Raw genomic sequence first — 19,416 nt, forward strand, 5'->3', positions numbered from 1 at the left:
TTCTAAAGGACTGGCAACAGCATGATTTGTGGGTAAGATCTGATGTGTATATTGACCTGGGTCTGGGGCTTGGTCCTTTGGGATCGAGAGAACCTTTTTCTTTTACTGGGGTTTTGGTTTTCATAACCATTCATCCCCAGGACGGGTGGCACTGGTGGTAATACTGGGAGACTGGAGTGTCTAAGGAAATTGCTTGTGTGACTTGTGGTTAGCCAGTGGGGTGAAACCGAGGTCGTTTTTGTTTGGCTGGTTTGGTTTGCCTTAGAGGTGGAAAAAACCCAGCCTAGGGCTGTAACTGCCCTATTTAAGCAATTGGTCCTGAATTGGCACTCTCACTTGGGTCCTGCCACAACCGCTTCGTCACAATCCTGTTGTTCTGATCACCCCTCCCCCAAACTAATATCCTCAATTCTGATGCCCTGGATACCAGCAATACAGCTTTTTGGCCTGGAAGGTGTATTAATGCCTGCCTTCAGCCACACGAAATAGAGGTGCGCAGATCCTGCTGGAACTGAAGTGTGCTCTGGAGGGAGGCAGAAAAGCCAGCTGGTGGTTAGACTGACCAGCATCATGAGCTAACAGAGCCAGAGAACATTTTACATCACTGGAAAGCTCCTGTTTTGCAGCAGTATAAGACAGTGGTCCCCACCTCTTGCAGTGTGACTACAATCAGTCATGGACAGCACAGCAGCACTATTTTTGAGCACTGTTTAAATCCACTCATCCTCCAGGTTTCCATCTGCTCTTTGGTAGTAGCTGACCATTACTGGAGAGGGCCTCAAGGGCTTGCTCATCTTCCCAGCCCTACAGCTTCAATCCCCGCCAGGGTCTGAGGCATTGCTGGCTTTGTGACATTGCTGCCATCCCAAAAAAAGAACTGAGCTAGAAACAGGATTATGGTCTCCTTGGGAAAGGAGGCAGAAGATGCCCAGCTGGGGCCAGGGGAAAGAAAGGGAGAAACTGGTGTGCGTGTGCGCGCATGCACCCTCACACAAACAAATCAGTGACAGCCACAAGATGGCCATAGGAAGTGGCTGGGTAAGTACGTTGGTTTGTAAGTAAAGCGTTTTCCCACACTTGTTTGGGTGGTTGTACCTATCCAGAAGCAGCATACTTTGGGGGGTGGGGGAGATGCATCCCACTAGACACACTTTCAGGCAGAACTTCCCCTGGTGCGGTGGCAAGAGGCTAGCTCTGGAGGACTGAAGCTTCCAGGGCCAACAAATGTTTAATTTCTGGTATGTGTGATGTGAAGGAAATGTTCCAATGTGACCAGGGTGCTGCGATGCCTCCTGGGCTCTGCAGACAGATCCAGCACCTCAGCTACTGGTCTATGGTCTGTACAAGACTCTTCTCAGGTACACATCTGCTCTTTAGAACCCCCTGTGGTAGCTGTGAAACTGACAAGGCTATTTTCATTCTGCTGCTGGGGAAAGCTACAAGCAGAGGCAGATTCTTGAGACGAGCAGGGCAGGAGGAATAGACCACACACAGTCAGGATACAGGACAGAAGAAAGCTTCTCCTTCTCAGCGGGGAGACCTTCAAGCCCAGCACCTCCTAGCTAACATAAAAAAGCAAATCTGCATAGCAATTCCTTTGGAGAGCATTCTGGTAGGAGGCCCAGCACTCTACCCCAGAAGGTTGGGCCCAGCTACTCACTATGTCACTGCCCCGGACTGCTTGCAAGGAGGGCCTTGATATAGGCATCTGATAGATTTTCTAATAGATCTAGTCAACTATTTCTATCTGCCTTGCACGTGTGAGAGGGCAGAGGACCCAACAGGAAAGAGGGCTCTTTGGAAATGGCTGAAACTCTCCCCACTCCAAGCTCCCCTTAAAGGTCTTTTTTGCTTATTGCAAACTCATGTCTCAGAATTTCTGTCACTTAGACTGACTGACATTTTCCTTTGGCTGCTCATGACTCATATTCTGACGACAGGCTGCCTACAGACAATGCTTAAAACACATCGACAACATCCCCAGGGTGTTTGCTTTCCTGTCTCCATCAAACAAGCTCTAAAATTAAAGAGCCCGAGCTCTTTAAAGCAATGAGAAAATAGAAATGCACACATCAAATTGTGCCTGCTCTTTTGAGGATGCAGCATTGCAGCAGCTGAATAAGTGCCAAAGTTCTCCCATTTCCGTTTGGGCCCCAATTATACGCCCTCTTCTGCCACTTTACACTTGAATAAATGAGCTACTAACATCTGGCTGTTGAATCTCCTGATAAACAGGCCTAACTCAATGAAACAATCTTTGCTTGCTGTTGATTCCCACCTGGAATAAGGGCTACACTGAGCCGTCAGTGGTATGTCAGCTAGGACAATCTTACAAGGGACAGAATTACAGCACAGGGAGGGGGGATAGCTCAGAGGTTTGAGCACTGACCTGCTAAACCCAGGGTTGTGAGCTCAATCCTCAAGGGGGCCCATTTAGGGATCTGGGGCAAAAATCTGTCTGGGGATTGGTCCTGCTTTGAGCAGGGAGTTGGACTAGATGACCTCCTGAGGTCCCTTCCAACCCTGATATTCTATGATTCTGTGTCACATAAGTGCCCTAGCACTGAACAAAGTCTACAGGTCTCTACTCACTGACCCAGCAAACTTAAGACTCACGATCCCCAGTTCGCTCTGTCCAACTGGTTTCAGAGAGGCAGACCCTACTTGTACTGTAGGCTCAGAGAGCACCCTCATATACTCAACTTTTCTGCTGCAAACTGACCTGAAAGCATCAGCACAAAACAAAACTGTAGCTTGAGAAAGCCCAGAGCCTGCCAATCCCATGTTCCTTCTCTCCACGCCCTTACTGCTGGGCAGAATACTCTTTTGTTTCCTTTCTGAACTCACCTTTCATGGAGAGCTGTGCTTTCACCTTGTCCAGTTCATTCTGAAATGCAACAAAAAGAATCGGATGAGGAGCAGCACCACCCAGTAACCTTCACCTAATCTTAGACTAAAGTTCTCTGATTCCTAAATGCTTTCTCCTGGTGAGTTACATGACCAGGTGCTGAGAGCAGAACAAAATAGTGAGGAATGCCCTTGTTATATGCAACATTCCCAAGTGCTACTGCAGGACACACGGGGAGCACCTCAAACTGGTAGTGCGCTTCAGTGGAAGAACAAGACTGCCATAGAGAACATCCCAGTCTTATCTTATCCTTGTGACTCTCTCTCGTTTCTCACAGTGTCAATCATTTTTACCGAATTGAACAACTCTGGAAGGCCTCTCAGGGAAAACATTTGAAGTCAGAGGAAGAATTTTCATAACATCTTAACTAAACAAGGCAATAAGGCAAGGATCTCACCAGACAGAACTAGATTGCCAATTATTTTTAACTAGAATTATGAGTTCAGTGGTTGAAGGGAATGAAATAGATGTAATGAAATTGGGCCACAGACACAGAACAATGGGTAGATTTGAACATATCCAGCTAGACAGAAAATGAAGTGGGTGAGCAAGTGTCTAACAAAACCAAATTCAGTGTTCATTTGTATCAGCTTGGATATGGATGCTTATGTGAACTGACAATTGGCTTGCAGCACCATAAATAAAGGGCAACCATAAACTGATCAGTATCAAGTCAGGGGAGGTGGTGTCTGGCAAGTACCACAGGGATCCAGGGAAGATCACATCTTATTAAACACCTTCATTAGCAATCTGGAGAAAATAGCATGTTAATTAAATTAACAAATATTAAATTGGTAGATGCTGTAAACCCAGTGAGCATACAACGGGGACCTACAAAGGGGTTGGAAAAGTGGGCAGAGAATAATGAAGTGAAGCAAAAACATCTGGGGAAAAACCTTAAACATATTTAATGGGAAAAAGAAACCTAAAAAGCAGTAATACTGAGAGACCTGCAGGGGACAGCAGACAGCAAGCTGGACAGGAGTTGCATATAACTAGACAGCAAGAAATGCCAACACAACACAGAAGCTGCATATGCAGAGGCATCCTGTCAGAGGTAATAGCCCCCCTCTCTCTCTACATGGTACCTGGAATATTGTGTTCAATTCTGTCATCTGTTTGCCAGAAAGATATCGACAAACAGAGGAATTCAGAGAACAGCAACAAAAATGATCAGGAAGCTGGAGGGATGACACTGACATTTGGCTAAGCGACAGCTACGGGACAGGGGAACAGAAGCCACAGGATTTACAGTTTATATCTATTTGAAAGGTGTAAACACCCTGGACGGAAAGAGGCTAGTTACTGTGAGGCACATGGCTATAATTAAGGGCTTGTCTGCACATGGAAATTGAGCAGATTTAACTATTGCAGAAGAGCCCCCCTTGTGGATCCTATTTTGGAATAATTAGTGTGCTCAAACAGTGCACTAATTATTCCAGAATAAAGTGACTTATTCTAAAATAGAATGTCCACTTGGGGAATTATTCTGGTCAATTTCCCATAAAGACAAGACCTAAGAATAATGGGATAAAACTAGGAAAATTTAGGCTGGACAACAGGATAAGTGAGATATGTTGGCTGGGCTTTAGAATAGTCTCCAAAGGAAAAAGGAAACCCTGCCATCTTGGCTCCTCCTGCACTGACACAAAGACGAAACTGTGTAACCAAGTAGGCTTTTTCCCATCACCCAGTACCAACGGTTTACGATTCTGTACATGATAGTTGTATGCAGGGGTTCTCAAACTGGGGGTCAGGACCCCTCGGGGGGTCACAAGGTTATTACATGGGGGGTTGTGAGCTGTCAGCCTCCACTCCAAACCCTGATTTGCATCCAGCATTTATAATGGTGTTTAATATATATATATATATAAAAAAAGTGTTTTTAACGTATACAGGGGGTTGCACTCAGAGGCTTGCTGTGTGAAAGGGGTCACCAGTACAAAAGTTTGAGAACTACCGGTCATACATATAAGCACTGCAAGTTAACCTTTCTCCAGAAGATCAACATTACACGTTTAAACTATTTTGAAAACACTGCAGGGCAACAGGAAGCATTCAATGTGATAGTACTGCTCAGCTTCCCCGTCCCCAGTTAATATAAACAGTAAACTGAGTTTAATTTGTTTCACATTGTATGCAAATAGTTTAAACACTAAGACATGCAGTTCTCTTCTGCTACTAAAGTGCCCTGCTTCTTGCTAATTAGCCAAGATGCATGCTGGGCAACCGATGGCTTGCTCCTGTAGTTGCAAGATTTGTTCTGTATGGGCATAGCACATTAATCTCAAGTATCTGTGTCTAGGGCAGAAAGAGTGCTCTCACATCAATACCTAGAAGCACAGGAGCAAGCCTTCACTGAAGAATCAAGCAGGAAGAGAAAGCTAGGTGGAAAGAATGAGATCCCAGAAAGAGCTGCAAAAGTGTTTAAGAAACATGAAAGAGAAAAAACAGTCAGTGGCAAGAAAAATTTCTTTTCTAGAGAGATTCTTTTTCTAGCCAGCCCACAGTGAATGCACCACTCATCTATTTAGCATGCATTCAAACCAGTTCTTGCAAGCATAAAGGCAGAATTTATCTGCTCCAAGTCACAGTTTTAGGTAGCTATGGGTAGACGGGTTGTTTTATAGGATGTCTTCATCTCTTCTGCACATTAGTTGTTTCTGAAGATGACACTGTTACCTATGTTAATGTCTTGCATTTTCCAACATCCCCCACACACATATGAAACACACAGCAGTTGCCATGACGATGTTAATTATGGTAATCGCTGCACATGCTAATTTTAAACACAAGAGGGTATAAGAATCCCATTATACCAAGGTCAAGGCGATTTTCTTCTTTTTAAACAGTTGACTCACACATGCAGAAGTAGGACTTTGCCAATGCTAAACTACTGACTTGAAGACAGAGCACCATAATATCTTGATTTAACTCTTTGCATTCAGAGTTTTCCAAAGCTAAACACCATACACACACTACTATCATCAAGAGATTTGTTTACATACATCCCTAATCAAAGCAGTTTTCCTGCAGTTACCAGTGTGTCAGTGTTACTCTTATGCTTTCTCTCTTAAAATGAGCATCAAGGTACAGATTTCCCTATGCTGCTTTGTTTAAAGGCATTTCTGGTCAATTTCAATGAGTTAAAAGTAGGTTGGCATACTAGACCTGCTCCCATGTCAAATGTGGGTTTTTGAGGGAAAAAAAAATAAATCAGATGAGGTAGTCATACCATTTGATAATGCTCTTTCCATTCCACTATAATCTCAGGAGGATGTTAAATAGCTACTACAGTTAGACATTTTTTAAATCAGCACGCACAGATAATTTGCATCCAAGAGTTTTGAAAGAGTTGGCTGAGGAGCTCACTGAACCGTTAATGTTGATTTTCAATAAGTCTCGGAACTCCAGGGAAATTCCAGAAGACTAGAAGAAAGCTAATGTGCCAGTTTTTGAAAAAGGATAAATGGGATGGCCTGGGTAATTACATGCCTGTCGGTCTGACATTGTTCCCGGACAACATAACAGAGCAGCTGATAACAGGATTAAAGGAGGGAAGTATAATTAAATGCCAATCAACCTCAGTTTATGGAAAACAGATCTATCGAACTAACTTGATCTTTTTTTTGACGAGATTATAAATTTGGTTGACAAAGGTAACAGCACTGATAGAAACAACTTCTGTCAGGCATTTCACTTTGTATTGCATGACATTTTGATGAATTAGAACAGGGGTAGGCAACCTATGGCACGCGTACCGAAGGCGGCACTCGAGCTGATTTTCAGTGGCACTCACACTGCCTGGGTCCTGGCCACTGGTCCGGGGGGCTCTGCTTTTTAAATTTAATTTTAAATGAAGCTTCTTAAACATTTTAAAAACCTTAGTTACTTTACATACAATAGTTTAGTTACATATTATAGACTTTTAGAAAGAGAGCTTCTAAAAATATTACAATGTATTACTGGCACATGAAACCTTAAATTAGAGTGAATAAATGAAGACTCGGCACATCACTTCCAAAAGGTTGCCGACCTCTAAACTAGAACATAAATTTAACATGGCACACAGTAAATGGATTAAAAACTGGTTAGCTGATAGGTCTCCAAATGTAACTGTAAACAGGGAATTATCATCTAACAGGTGTGTTTCCAGTAGAGTCCTGCAGGGATTGGTTCTTGGCACTATGTTATTTAACATTTTTATTAATGACCTAGAGGAAAATGTAAAATCCTCACTGAAAATGTTTGCAGATGACACAAAAATTGGGGGAGTGGTAAATAGTGATGAGGACAGATCACTGACACAGAGTGATCTGGATTGCTTGGTAAACAGTGCCCATTTTAATATGGCTAAATGTAATGTATACATCTAGGAACAAAGAATGCAGGCCATGCTCACAGGATGGGGGACTATCTTGGGAAGCAGTGACTCTAAAAAAAAAAAAAAAAAAAAATTTGGGGGTAGTGGTGATAATCAGCTGAACATGAGCTCCCAGTACAACAGAGTGGTCAAAAGGGCTAACGTGATTTTTGGATGCATAAAACAGAAGAATCTCAAGTAGGAACAGAGAGGTTAATTTATTTCTGTATTTGGCACTGGTGCAACTGCTGCTACGGTTCTGGTGTTCACAATTCAGGAAGGATGTTGATAAACTGGAGAGGGCCCGGACAAGAGACATGAAAAGGATTAAAGGATTACAAAACCTGCCTTATATAAATGCAAGGAGCTCCATCTCTTTATCTTAACAAAGAAAAGATTAAGAGCTAACTTGATCAGTCTAGCTGTACTTACACAGGGAACAAATATTTAATAATGGGCTCTTCAATCTAGTAGAGAAAGGTCTAACACGATACAATGGCTGGAAGTTGAAGCTCAACAGATTGACAGGAAATAAGGTGTAAATTTTTAATGGTGAAAATAACTAACCATTTCAACTATTTACCCAAGGCCATGGTGAAGTCAGTGAAAAGTTTTAAATCACGATTGGATGTTTTTCCTCAAAGATCTGCTCTAGGAATTATTCTGGGGAAGTTCTCTGATCTCTGTGACATAGAAAGCCACGCTAGATGATCACAATGATCTTTTCTGACCTTGGAACCTATGAATCACTTCACCCTCATTTTTGGGACTTGCACACAGTAACAGGGAAAAAATGCCTGAATATACATGGAAACTGTGACTCACTGTGACGAAGTGGGGGGGGTCTTGTTTTTTTCAATGGTTTGCACATTGAGGGGGTGGGATACAGTTTCCCTGGGTGTTACTGGTTTAATGAGATGATGGGAGAGGGAGTTTGTTGTTACAGAGGACCAGCAACAGAACTTGGGACCCCATGCAATGGCCTGGAGAATTGATATCCCACAACTGATGACCTGGAGGCCCAGTTTGGGAGTCACAGCCAGTTCTGGCCAGTGGGAGGCTGCGAAGAGAGGACCCTGGTTATCTGACCAGCCAGTTCCAGCCAGAGAGGAAGAAAGGATGGCTGAGCGTAGAGGCGGCCCAGGCGACCCAGTTTACCTGGACAGAAGACAACGGACAGAGGCGGGGCTTGGAGGAGGTGATATCAGATGCCCAGCTCGAAAGCATGGGGGCTCGGGACTGGAGAGAGAGAGAAAGCAGACAGAGCCCACCTGGACGCAGGAGAGACTTAGATGTACTGTGCTGAGGGAGGCCATGCCTGAGGGCCCTGAGAGTTTCCTATGCTATGTTCAGACACTCAACAAACCCTCCTGTTTTATGCTGGCTCAGAGTCACTCCCATCTAGAGAGCAGGATTGCATTATTCCCTCTGGGAGTGGAGGTCCCGGGGGTCCAGAGTGAGTGGACTCCTGTGGGGGCCCATGGCGAGAGACAGGCGTGCTAAGACTCAGAGAGGTGCAGTTCCAGGAGGTGGAGGGGCTTAACCCCTGAGAGTGGACCTCCGAGAAGGGCTGTCACACTGAAGAGAGTTCCCCCCAGGGACGGTATGGGGTCAAGAGTGGGCACAACCTGCGAATCCATGGTAGCAGAGGATGGTTTGTGGACACACCCTGTAGACTGCTGGCTCTGCAGTGTGTGGCTGCCAGTGATAAAACGAGGGAATTGAAGGAACCAGTGCGGAAAGGGCCTATAAGCAGTTCCGCAAGAGGGACCTGGCACGTCTGTGCAGGGAGAGAGGGCTGAGCGTGGGAAGCCTCACTAAAGAGCAGCTGATGGCTCAGCTTGTAGAGAATGAACAGTTTCAGAAACAGGCTCCAGACCCCAGTGGCGCTCCTGGGATGCCCAGAGAGCCAGGGAGCAGCCATGCGAGCAATCCATGTAGCAGTCGGAAGTCTATCAGACCTGACTCCCCAGTCGCACAGGCGGGCCCCAGTCAGGTTTCTCCCTGGAGGAGCTGCCGAGGCTGGAACTGAAAACAAAGGAGCTGGAGGAGTGGAGGCTGGTGGACTGGGCAGAACAGCGAAAGCATGAGAAGTTGGAGGAGAGGTGGGCCAAGAGGGCCTGCCGTGGGGTAAGTGGGGAAGGGCCCCGAGACACCAGATTCCTGGGCTGGTTCAGTGCAAACTGAACCTTGGAAAGCCAGTAGGTAGTTGGTGGTTCCCCAGAGGTACTACCACAGACAGTTGTTCTTGGCCCACAATATTCTCCTTGAAGGGCATCAGGGCATCGGCAGGGTGACCTGGTTGGGGAAGAAATACACTGTGGTGGTGGTAGATTTAGCTATGCGCTACCCCAAGTTGGTGGCCTTGTCCTCGATCGAGGCAGATGCACTGCTTACCGTTTTCAATAGAGTGGGGTTCCCCAAGGAGGTCCTTACAGACCAGGGGTCCAATTTTATGTCAACCCTTCCCCAGTGCTTGAGAGAGAAGTGTGGGGTCTGACACACTGGGGCCTCGGCATATCACCCTCAGTCCCACAGGCTGGTGGAGAAGTTCAATGAGACCCTAAAAATGATGCTGAAAACCTTTCTGGAACAGCACCTGCAGAACTGGGACAAATATTTACCCCACCTGCTGTTCGCATACAGGGAAGTGCCCCAGGAATCCACAGGGAGGAGAGTGAGGGGACCCCTAGACTTGATGAGGGATGAGTAGGAGGGGAAGGCCTCTCCCGATGGAGACTCAGTGGAGGAGTTTGTACTGACCTTCTGGGAAAAACTCACAGAGCTCACGGGCTTGGCCAAGGGAAACCTAGCCAGGGCATAGAGGAAGCAGAAGGTCTGGTACGACCGCTCAGCACGTGCCCACTCCTATGCTATGGGGACTAGGTGATGCTTCTCATCCCTGTGAAGAAGAACAAGCTGCAGGCTGCCTGGGATGGCCCCTTCAAGGTCATCAGACAGGTAAACGAGGTCAACTATGTAGTGGAACTGTCCAACAGAGCCACCAGGTATACCATGTCAACATGATGAAGCCATACTGGGACAGGGAGAAGTTGGTGCTGGCTGTGTGTGGGCAGTGGGTGAAGGGAGAGGATCCCCTGGTGGGACTCCTCCCTGAGGCAGGGGCTGACCCCTCGCTGGAATTAATTCCCCTCTCAATCCAGCTAACCCCTGCCCAGCAAGCTGAGATCAGAGATGTGCTGCATTCATACTGGCAGCTGTTCTCCAACCGGCCTGGGCTCACTAACCTGGCTGTTCACTGGGTGGAGATGGGAAGCAACCTTCCCATCAGGTGTTCACCATTCAGGTTCACTGGGAAGACAGAGATTGGAGACATGCTGGTTTTAGGGGTGATCCAGACATTCTCCAGTCCCTGTCCTCTCCTGTGGTGCTGGTCCCCAAGGATGGATTGATCCGATAGCCCACACAGAACCAGAAGTTCAATGCTATAACCTTGTCCGATGCCTAACCCATGCCTAGGACCGATAAGATCCTAGGTATGTGGGGTGCCTGGTACCTCGCTACCATGGATCTCACCAAAGGCTACTAACAGGTGCCTTTGGACCCAGAGGCTAGGGTGAAGTCTGCCTTCACCATCCCAGTAGGGCTCTTTGAGTTACTGGTCCTGCCTTCTGCCTACTAGTCCTGCCTTCTGGCCTCAAAGGGGCATCCGCCACCTTCCAGCACATGGTGGACCAGTTACTAAGGGGATGGAGGACTTTGCTCTAGCGTATATTGATGATATCTGCGTCTTTAGCCAGACCTAGGAAAAACGTGTGGTTCCAGGTGAAGAGGGTGCTGGGTAGCCTCCAAGATGCAAGACTGACCATAAAAGCTGGAAAGTGCCTGGTTGGGATTGCAGAGGTGTCATACTGGGCCACAAGGTGGGGAGTGGCCACCTGAAGCTGGAGCCGGCCAAAGTGGAAAAAAAATCAAGGATTAGCCCATTTCCCAGACTAAGAAGCAGGTCCAGGCTTTCATTGGGATGGCGGGGTACTACTGGAGGTTTGTGCCACACTTTAGCAACCTGGCAGTTCCCCTCATGGAGCTTTGTAGGAAGGGAAAGCTGGACAAGGTGGTCTGGACTGGGCAGTGCCAGAGGGCTCTCTGTGTGTTAAACGGGGCATTCATCCAAAGCCTGGTGCTGGTAAACCCAGATTTTAACAAACCCTTCCTGGTGTTCATCAATGCCTCAGACCGGGCTGGGTGCGGTGCTGATGCAACTGATACTAAGGGGGAGAGACATCCCATTGTGTACCTGAGCAAGAAGTTGCTGCGCTGGGAGCAGCACTATGCGGCCATAGAGAAGGAATGCCTGGCCGTGGTGTGAGCCCTTAAAAAGCTGCAGCCATATCTATTTGAGTGGTGCTTCACTATGTACACTGACCATTCGCCTCTGACGTGGCTGCATCAAATGAAAGGGGCTAATGCCAAGCTCCTGAGATGGAGCCTGCTCCTCCAGGGTTATGACATGGAGTAGGTTCATGTGAGGAGGAGTGCCAATGTTATAGCCGATGCTTTATCACAGGGCGGGGGCCCTTACCTTGAGTTGGGGGAAGGGTGGGGGGTTCTTGTCTTTTTTCAATGCCGAGGGGGTGGGATGCAGTTTCCCTGGGTGTTACTGGTTTAACAAAGTGATGGGAGAGGGAGTTTGTTGTTACAGAGGACCAGCAACAGAACTTGGGACCCCAGCCAATGGCCTGAAGAATGGATACCCCAGCAACTGGTCACCGGGAAGCTCAACTTGGGAGTCACAGACAGTTTTGGCCAGCAGGAGGACAATGGGCTGTGAAGAGAGGACCCTGGTGACCTGGCCAGCCGGTTCCAGACAGAGGGGAACAAAGGATGGCTGAAAAGAGGAGGCGGCCCAGGCGACCCTGGTTACCTGGACAGAAGAAAATGGACAGAGGTGGGGCTTGAGGGAGGTGATATCAGATGCCCAGGTGGAAAGCACGGGGGCTCAGGACTGGAGAGAGAGAGCAGGCAGAGCCCACCTGGATGCAGGAGAGACTTAGAGGAAGGCCAGCCTGAGGGCCCTGAGAATTTCCTATGCTGTGTTCAGAAGCTCAATAAACCCTTCCATTTTACGCTGAGAGTCACCCCGGTCTAGAGAACAGGGTTGCATTATTCCCTCTGGGAGTGGAGGCCCCGGGGGTCACAGAATATCAGGGTTGGAAGGGACCTCAAGAGGTTATCTATTCCAACCCCCTGCTTAAAGCAGGACTAATAGATAGATCTTTACCCCAGTTCTCTAAATGGTCCCCTCAAGGACTGAACTCACAACCCTGGGTTTAGCAGGCCAATGCTCAAACCACTGAGCTATCCCTCCCTGCCCCAAACTGTGTGTTTCTGCCTGGTCCAGAGTGAGTGGACTCTCTGAGGGGGCCCACAGCGAGAGACAGGCATGCTAAGGCTCAGAGAGGAGTGGTTCCAGGAGGCAGAGGGGCTTAACGACCAAGGGAGAGCAGACCTCAGAGAAGGGCTGTCACACTGACGGGGTCCCACCCCCCACAGGGACTATACATGGCCAAGAATGGGCATGACCTGTGAGTCTGACACTCACAGGGCTGTTAAACAGATAAAGTGAACAAATTGAGTGTACCTTTAATAGGCCCTTCCCCAAGAGGGTTAGAGGATCATCCTCCTATGCCCAGGTTCTCTAGGGTTTGCTGATTGGCTCAATAGAACTTGGGACTCCCTTCACCCTAGGCTGCAGGAAAGCTTTGTCTCCCAGCCTTCCCGACAACGAAGGCGCCTCAAGAACAAAAAGAGTTTGAACAGTTATAACATATGGGAAGGGCTTCAGGGAAGATAAGAAGTAAGGGGGAAGGAGCGAAGGGCTTCCTCATTTGAGAGAAAAGCAGGGACCATTGTGAAGTACCACGAGAAGGTGTTCTGCAGGAAGAGCTGAGCTGAGCTCAGTGGCAAAGACAGGGACAGAAAGCAGAGAGGCAAACAGTAGAAAGAACAGCAACATCCAGCTTTCAATCCCAGGACTTTTTAGAGACCTCACCAGTGACTGAAAGAAGCTGTAGCTCCAGGCTGCTGTTAAGAGAACAGAGTCAGAATACCTGTATGCTTTCTGCATCCAGTGACGTCTGCTCCTCCAGGGCAACATCAAAGAACAGCTTATTGATGATGTGTCTTTTGCTGACCTAGATGAGACATGGAAGAGGAGTGTGAAAATGCAGGAAGATCCTTTTCTGCTAGGCAGACAGCTACAATGGGAGAGAGTTACTGTCCCATCACAAGACAGTAACGTGTGGTATGGCTGATGAGAGTCAGTTCACACAGCTGGTATCTCTATGGTGAGATCCTGGATCTGTCACCCAAGCAACAAACTTGAGATTTACAGTCGTCACTCCAAGCATGATCCTGGAATTTTGACAGAAAGATTCAGGCATTTGAGTCAAAAGCAGCTTGTTCTCTGGCAGCTCAGGCCCAGCAGCTGATGCTGAGCTCACCCAGTGTCAAACCCAAACACAGAAGTATGTGCTGCTCTCTGTATGCTGAGGGTGCTGTAATTGAGTGCAATAGCTCTCCCCACCTCCCCCACGCCGTTACAGCTTTGTGTTTTAAGTATTATATGCAGTCATGACATCAACTAATTGCATAGTTACTGCTACATAAGATGTTATTTTGCAAGAACTCCATGGTAACCCAGAGATGTAAGAGGTGGTGAAGAATACAGGGAATCAACAAGTCAGGGAAGAAACAAGGGCCAAGACCTTGAAAGGAAAAAGACAGGAGCACACCTATAGAATTAACATGCTGGCCGCAAACTGACACCTCCGTATAACTCAGCTCAGAGTATAGCCAATACCCTCAACCTTGACTATTACTGTAACATGAGGCACAAGAACCAGACTAACTTAAGAAATATGGTTTTGGGGTTCAGGCACCAGACTGGGACTCAGAAGAGCTGGGTTCAATTCCTGGTTCTGCCCAGACTCCCTGGGTGACCTTGAGTGAGTCACTGAACCTCTATGCCTTGGTTCCTGATCTGTAGAAGAGAAATGATCCTTCTTGTCTCCCACCCTCTGCCTTTTTTTCCCTATTTAGGCTGAGTGCTCCAGAGCAGGGACTGTCTCTCATGATGTGTATGTGCAGTGTCCTGATCTCAGCTGGGGAAGATAGATTATTTCCTAGCTCCCTCCACCCCTTTTCTTTTCCAGGAGGACAATTTAGTGCTAGTGAAGTTTTGCCACAGTAAAAGCCCTGAAGGCCCAGCAGTAGCAAAACATGCTTCCCCATGTGCCCCAATCTGGCCTGGAGAGGCTTAGAGGGAGGATTTCAGTCTCCATAGCCCATTCACTCCTTAGCCTCTCTGCTAGAGTGTAAGTAGTGACATCCAGCACAGTCTGATGGTGACTGAGAGGTGACAGCCAATCTCTGCATGCCATCAACACCTCTGTGAGCCACCACTGTGCCCTCAGGCCTGAGCTCTGACAGTGTTGGTAGACAGCATTGGGATGTAGAAATACAGTGTTTTGCTCAGTATTAAGGATTTACCTGGATTCTACACTGCGGACAAGTCCGACTCGGTGCAGTGTGAAACCACTGGATGAGACTGAGGGAGAAAGAGAAAAAAAATACACAGTGAATTGTTACCATTTAAGATAATCTATTCTAAAGGTTGCCCAACCAAGGGCTACGTTGCTAACCTACCAGGAGGCAGAGGAATAAGTTGTATCAAATGGAGGATGTTTGGGGACATGCTTTAAGCTCTGCAGGAGAACAGCATGTGGAGGAGAATGTCCAGTCTCATGTTAGGAATTGGGTCTTCAGAGCACCTTAAGAATTATGTGATTATTGGCAGCAAAACAATTAGCTTAGCCAGTCAGATCCAAAGAGCACTGCTCCCCTCACCCCTCCTCTAAAACCATTACTGAGCAAACCCCAGATGTTCCTTTCATTGAAGTCAGTGACCATCCTCAGGGTGATTCATTTTGGCATGCATGAGTGCGCCCTGGTATACACATGTCCCCTCTGCCCCCCTCCCCCCACACACTCAGTTGATCCCATAGGAAGACCACATGCTTCCAGCTCAAATACACTTGCAAAGGAACTCCAGCAAAAATGTGGAATTGATTAGGATTGTTTCATCTTTAGCTTGTTCCTGCTGGAGCACATGGACAAGCACTTTCTGATGGAGAGGGCAAGGAAACCAAGACCACAGATGGGGAAGGGACAAGCATGAAGGGGGAGGGAGCAGCACTGCATCAGAGTTCAAGAGCATTGCAAGTTGCAGCCCCATTTCACTCTACCACATTCCTCCAGCAAAGTGAAAAATCAATGGAGGAAGCCCAAGAACTACACCCTTAGCCAGAAGAAGGGTCACTGTGACAAGGATGTTTAGGGGAGAGAGTAGGAATCATGGAAGACAGAGGGAAGAGACAAAACACGAAAAGGTGGAAGGAAGAAATGAGACAAGAAAGCCTTGAACAGCAGAGGTGTTTTCTACAAGGGATGGAAGGTGCTAAGAGGAAAGAGGATATTCAGTTACCAGAGTTATTTGTCTGGCAGTTAAGGGAAACTCAGATATAAGACTTCCCAGGGAGAACCAAATGAGCCAACAAGTGACACTAGGCCCTGGTACAGAATCTTACTTTGGGTCACCACAAAAAAAGCTCCTTTAATACATGGCTCAGAAGGGGAGAGCCTGTGGCATACAAACATATTTAATATGTTTGGCATTTCTCCATTTTAATGAAAAAGTGAGTTTCAAATTAACACCTAAGAATCAAGACTGGCAAAAAAAGTATCTTGAAGTCTGTATATTGACAGGCCTAATCCCCATTTCCTTTAGTCTCAGAGTGCTAAAAGCACGGGACACAGGATTTGATTCCTATTCCCAAATCTGATACTGGTTTACTGTGAGCTTGGACAAGTTAACTTCTGCTCTGCCTCAGTTTCCTAATCACTAAAATGGGGAGGTGAGATATCTACCCACCTCACAGTGGCATTGTGTGACTTTAATATTCAAAAAGCACTCAGAGAGCCTTCAATCAAAGATACCATGTTACGAAATACATTAAGACAAATTAAGTACTTTTTACTGCTTTTTTTGAGTATAAGGCACTCACTCTGCCTAGCTCCAATCAGCACTAACTAGTCAAGAACAGTGCAGGATTATCCACATTGCTCAGTTTTGCATTGCATTGGCAGAACTGCACTCCCTTCCCCTACTACAGTCCTCAGCCCCACTACAACTCTGCCAATGTACTTCAAAGCTGATCTGCAGTCCCCCTGCAATTCTAGTGCTCCCAACACACAACTATACCAATGCAGCTCAATGCCAACCCACAGAACCTCCTGTTATTTTAGTTCTGCATCTCTCCAAGAGAGGAAAAGCACAACTGTTAGAAGCCTGCACTACAATGATGGCCAACTAACAATCTGTCAGCCCATCCCTTCATAAACCAAGAAGGGTCAGCCAGGCACAAGGTACATGATTTTTAATGTGTCTTCTTCCTTATCCCCCTTGACTATAACATTTGCAAACAGCAGGATTAGAAAAGAGGAGGCTGAAGAGTTCAGAGACTGAAATGCAGAAAGACAAGAGATTATCACAACAACAAAATGGAGATACATTTCCTCTGCTTCTCCAGAGATACTGACATCATCATAAGACATATCAACTCAGCAGTTAAAGGAGATGCATGTTTTTACCACTACCTGTCATGTGTTCATGTTTACTCACCACTCCTGATGGAAGGTGTGCCCACAGTGGATAGCTGCCACATCCTTGTGATTGTCAAAGAAATCCGAGCAGATGGTACAGTGGGCCCGGATAGGCATCCTCTATGGTTCCGACATTCAGGAGGCTGCCACAGCACAACCAGGGAAGCACCTCTCCTTGGCCTATGCAAGGGGAGATGAACGCACCAGTCTCAGCGGGGGCTGTCTCCAGAACGAACACCAAACACAGCCTCACAAATTTGGATCTTTGCCTGGCATGCTATACACAGGGCATAACCTGACATTTAGGATAGCATGGGGGACCCACTATGAGCTGCAGGCAGGCCAGAGAGAAGGTACAGAGGGCACTGTAGGTATAATACACAGGACACGCATGGCATGTTGCTATTCAGGGTACTCATGGCCAGGCATGGGTAGGGATTAAGAAGGTGTTGCACAGGTGTCAAACATATGGTCCCCTGGATGCATCCAGCGCACACGATGTGTTTGTGCCCAACCTAATACACCAGAGATGAGCAAACTACAACCCGCAGACCACATCCAGCCCACGGGACCATCCTGCCCGGCCCCTGGGCTCCTGACCCAGGAAGCTAGCTCCTCCGCAGCCTCAGCTCGCTCACTCTGCCACGGGTGTAATGTTCTGGACAGCGGGACTGTGAGCTCCTGGGGCAGCCTGACCCGGAACTCTGAGCTGCGTGGTGGAAGCAGCAGCATGGCGCAGCTGTAGCGCCACCAGCAACATTGTAAGTGGGCAGGGAAGTTCAGGGTGGTGGTCAGGGAGCAAGAGTGTGGCTAGGGAGTTGAATGGGGGCAGTCAGGGGGAGTGGTTGGATGGGGTAGCAGGGGGCAGTCAGGGGCAGGAGTTCCAGGGGCAGTTAGGGGACAGGGAGAAGGGGTGGTGAGATAGGGCAGGAGTCCCGGGGCGGGGGGGGGGGCAGATAGGAGTTGGGGGCCGGGCCACTATCCCCTCACCTAAGCGGCCCTAAATAAAGTTTCCAAAATCCGACGCAGCCCTCAGTCCAAAAAAGTGTGCCCGCCCCTGTGATACACCCAGATGGGGCAGAATCTCGACTTTGTGCTGGTGGCTGTAGGGGCTTGTTCCACGGGGAGCGATGTCCCCCACCGCCCCTAGTCTGCAGCCAGCCTGGAAGGGGAACGCTAGCTCCCAGCGCGAGCCGGGGTCCGATCCCAGCGTCCCTTCGGGGCCGCAGCAGGGAACGAGTCAGAGACTCGCGCCGAGCACAGGCTGGGGACTGCCTGGGACACGCGGGTTATAGGCGGCGGCCTCTCTGGGACAGGGCGCGGGGGAAACGGCGGGCAGCCCGAAGGGGGGGGCACTCGGGCCAGCTCCCGCCCCCGGCTCGCCGCTCTGCCCCAGCCTACCTCGGTGCGAGAGGGCCCTCCACCAGGTCCCGGGGCAAGTCTCTCCCGGGAGGCTCGGTCCCGGAGCAAGAACTCGGTGCGGTTTACATCGCGTTACCTGTTCAAATTTGGTTCCTTCCGAGGCGGCTTCCGGCATGAGCCGGAAATGACAAACCCGGGAAAGGCGCGGGACCCGCCGCGCCGCGCCTCGCCGCGCTACATGGCGGAGGAGGGGGCGGGGCCGGCTTCTCAGAGTCTCTCCTCCTCCAGCGGGCTCTCTGGGGCGGGGCTAACAGGAGCAGGGGCTCCTAGCGCCGCCCCAGCCTGACGGCCGGAGCGCACAGCTGGGTGGTGGGCCGCGGCCCTCACACTCAGGGGCACAATATGTAAAGCAGGGCCTTTGTGCTCGTGGGGTGGGGCGGGCTCAGCAGGTTTATGGGGTGGGGCATGTGGGTTAGTGCACGGTCTGCAGACTCAAGCGGTAGGGCCTGGAGAATGACTCTTGGCTTGTTTCCTGTGAGGGATTTGGATGCAGTCTCACCTTCCTTTAAACAATCCTGTTTCCAGCCCACCACATGGTGAGGAAAACCTGGCAAACGTGGTCTGAATGTCATTGACACTGCTGTGTGTTCCCAGGGCTGCAGAAAGCCCAACATCATAGTTCTGGGAGGTGGGAGCTGCTCCATCCATCTTTGTGGAAGTGTTAGATCTGAAACCTAATGATGGTGATATGCTTACCAACTCTAACTGTCCCACTGCCAATTGTTATAGCATATAATCATGTGCTCACAAGGACTCCACTGGCTTTGTGGGCACCTGAAATCCCAGCTGACTCTTATCAGAGGGGTAGCCGTGTTAGACTGGATCTGTAAAAGCAGCAAAGAGTCCTGTGGCACCTTGTAGACTAATAGACATATTGGAGCATGAGCTTTCATGGGTGAATACCCACTTCGTTGGATGCACGTAGTGGAAATTCTCAGGGGCAGGTGTGCAAGCAAGAAGCAGGCTAGAGATAACAAAGTTAGTTCAATCAGGGAGGATGAGGCCCTCTTCTAGCAGTTGAGGTGTGAAAACCAAGGGA

General features: G+C 48.4%; 1 protein-coding gene across 1 annotated transcript in view; it reads right to left on the reverse strand.

The window, feature by feature from the left end:
* Positions 1-18,447, reverse strand: part of TRAIP (TRAF interacting protein) — a 54,518-nt gene extending 36,071 nt beyond the window's left edge. The window contains exons 1-5 of the mRNA XM_030569004.1: positions 18,357-18,447; positions 16,975-17,135; positions 14,784-14,841; positions 13,343-13,426; positions 2,848-2,887 (exon numbers count right to left, since the gene is read on the reverse strand). Coding sequence (XP_030424864.1) covers positions 2,848-2,887; positions 13,343-13,426; positions 14,784-14,841; positions 16,975-17,072 — 280 coding nt within the window. The 5' untranslated portion in view covers positions 17,073-17,135; positions 18,357-18,447. The remainder of the gene's footprint in view (positions 1-2,847; positions 2,888-13,342; positions 13,427-14,783; positions 14,842-16,974; positions 17,136-18,356) is intronic.
* Positions 18,448-19,416: the final 969 nt, after the last annotated feature.

The sequence above is a fragment of the Gopherus evgoodei genome, chromosome 7 (assembly GCF_007399415.2).
Source record: "Gopherus evgoodei ecotype Sinaloan lineage chromosome 7, rGopEvg1_v1.p, whole genome shotgun sequence".
Taxonomy (NCBI): Eukaryota; Metazoa; Chordata; order Testudines; family Testudinidae; genus Gopherus; species Gopherus evgoodei.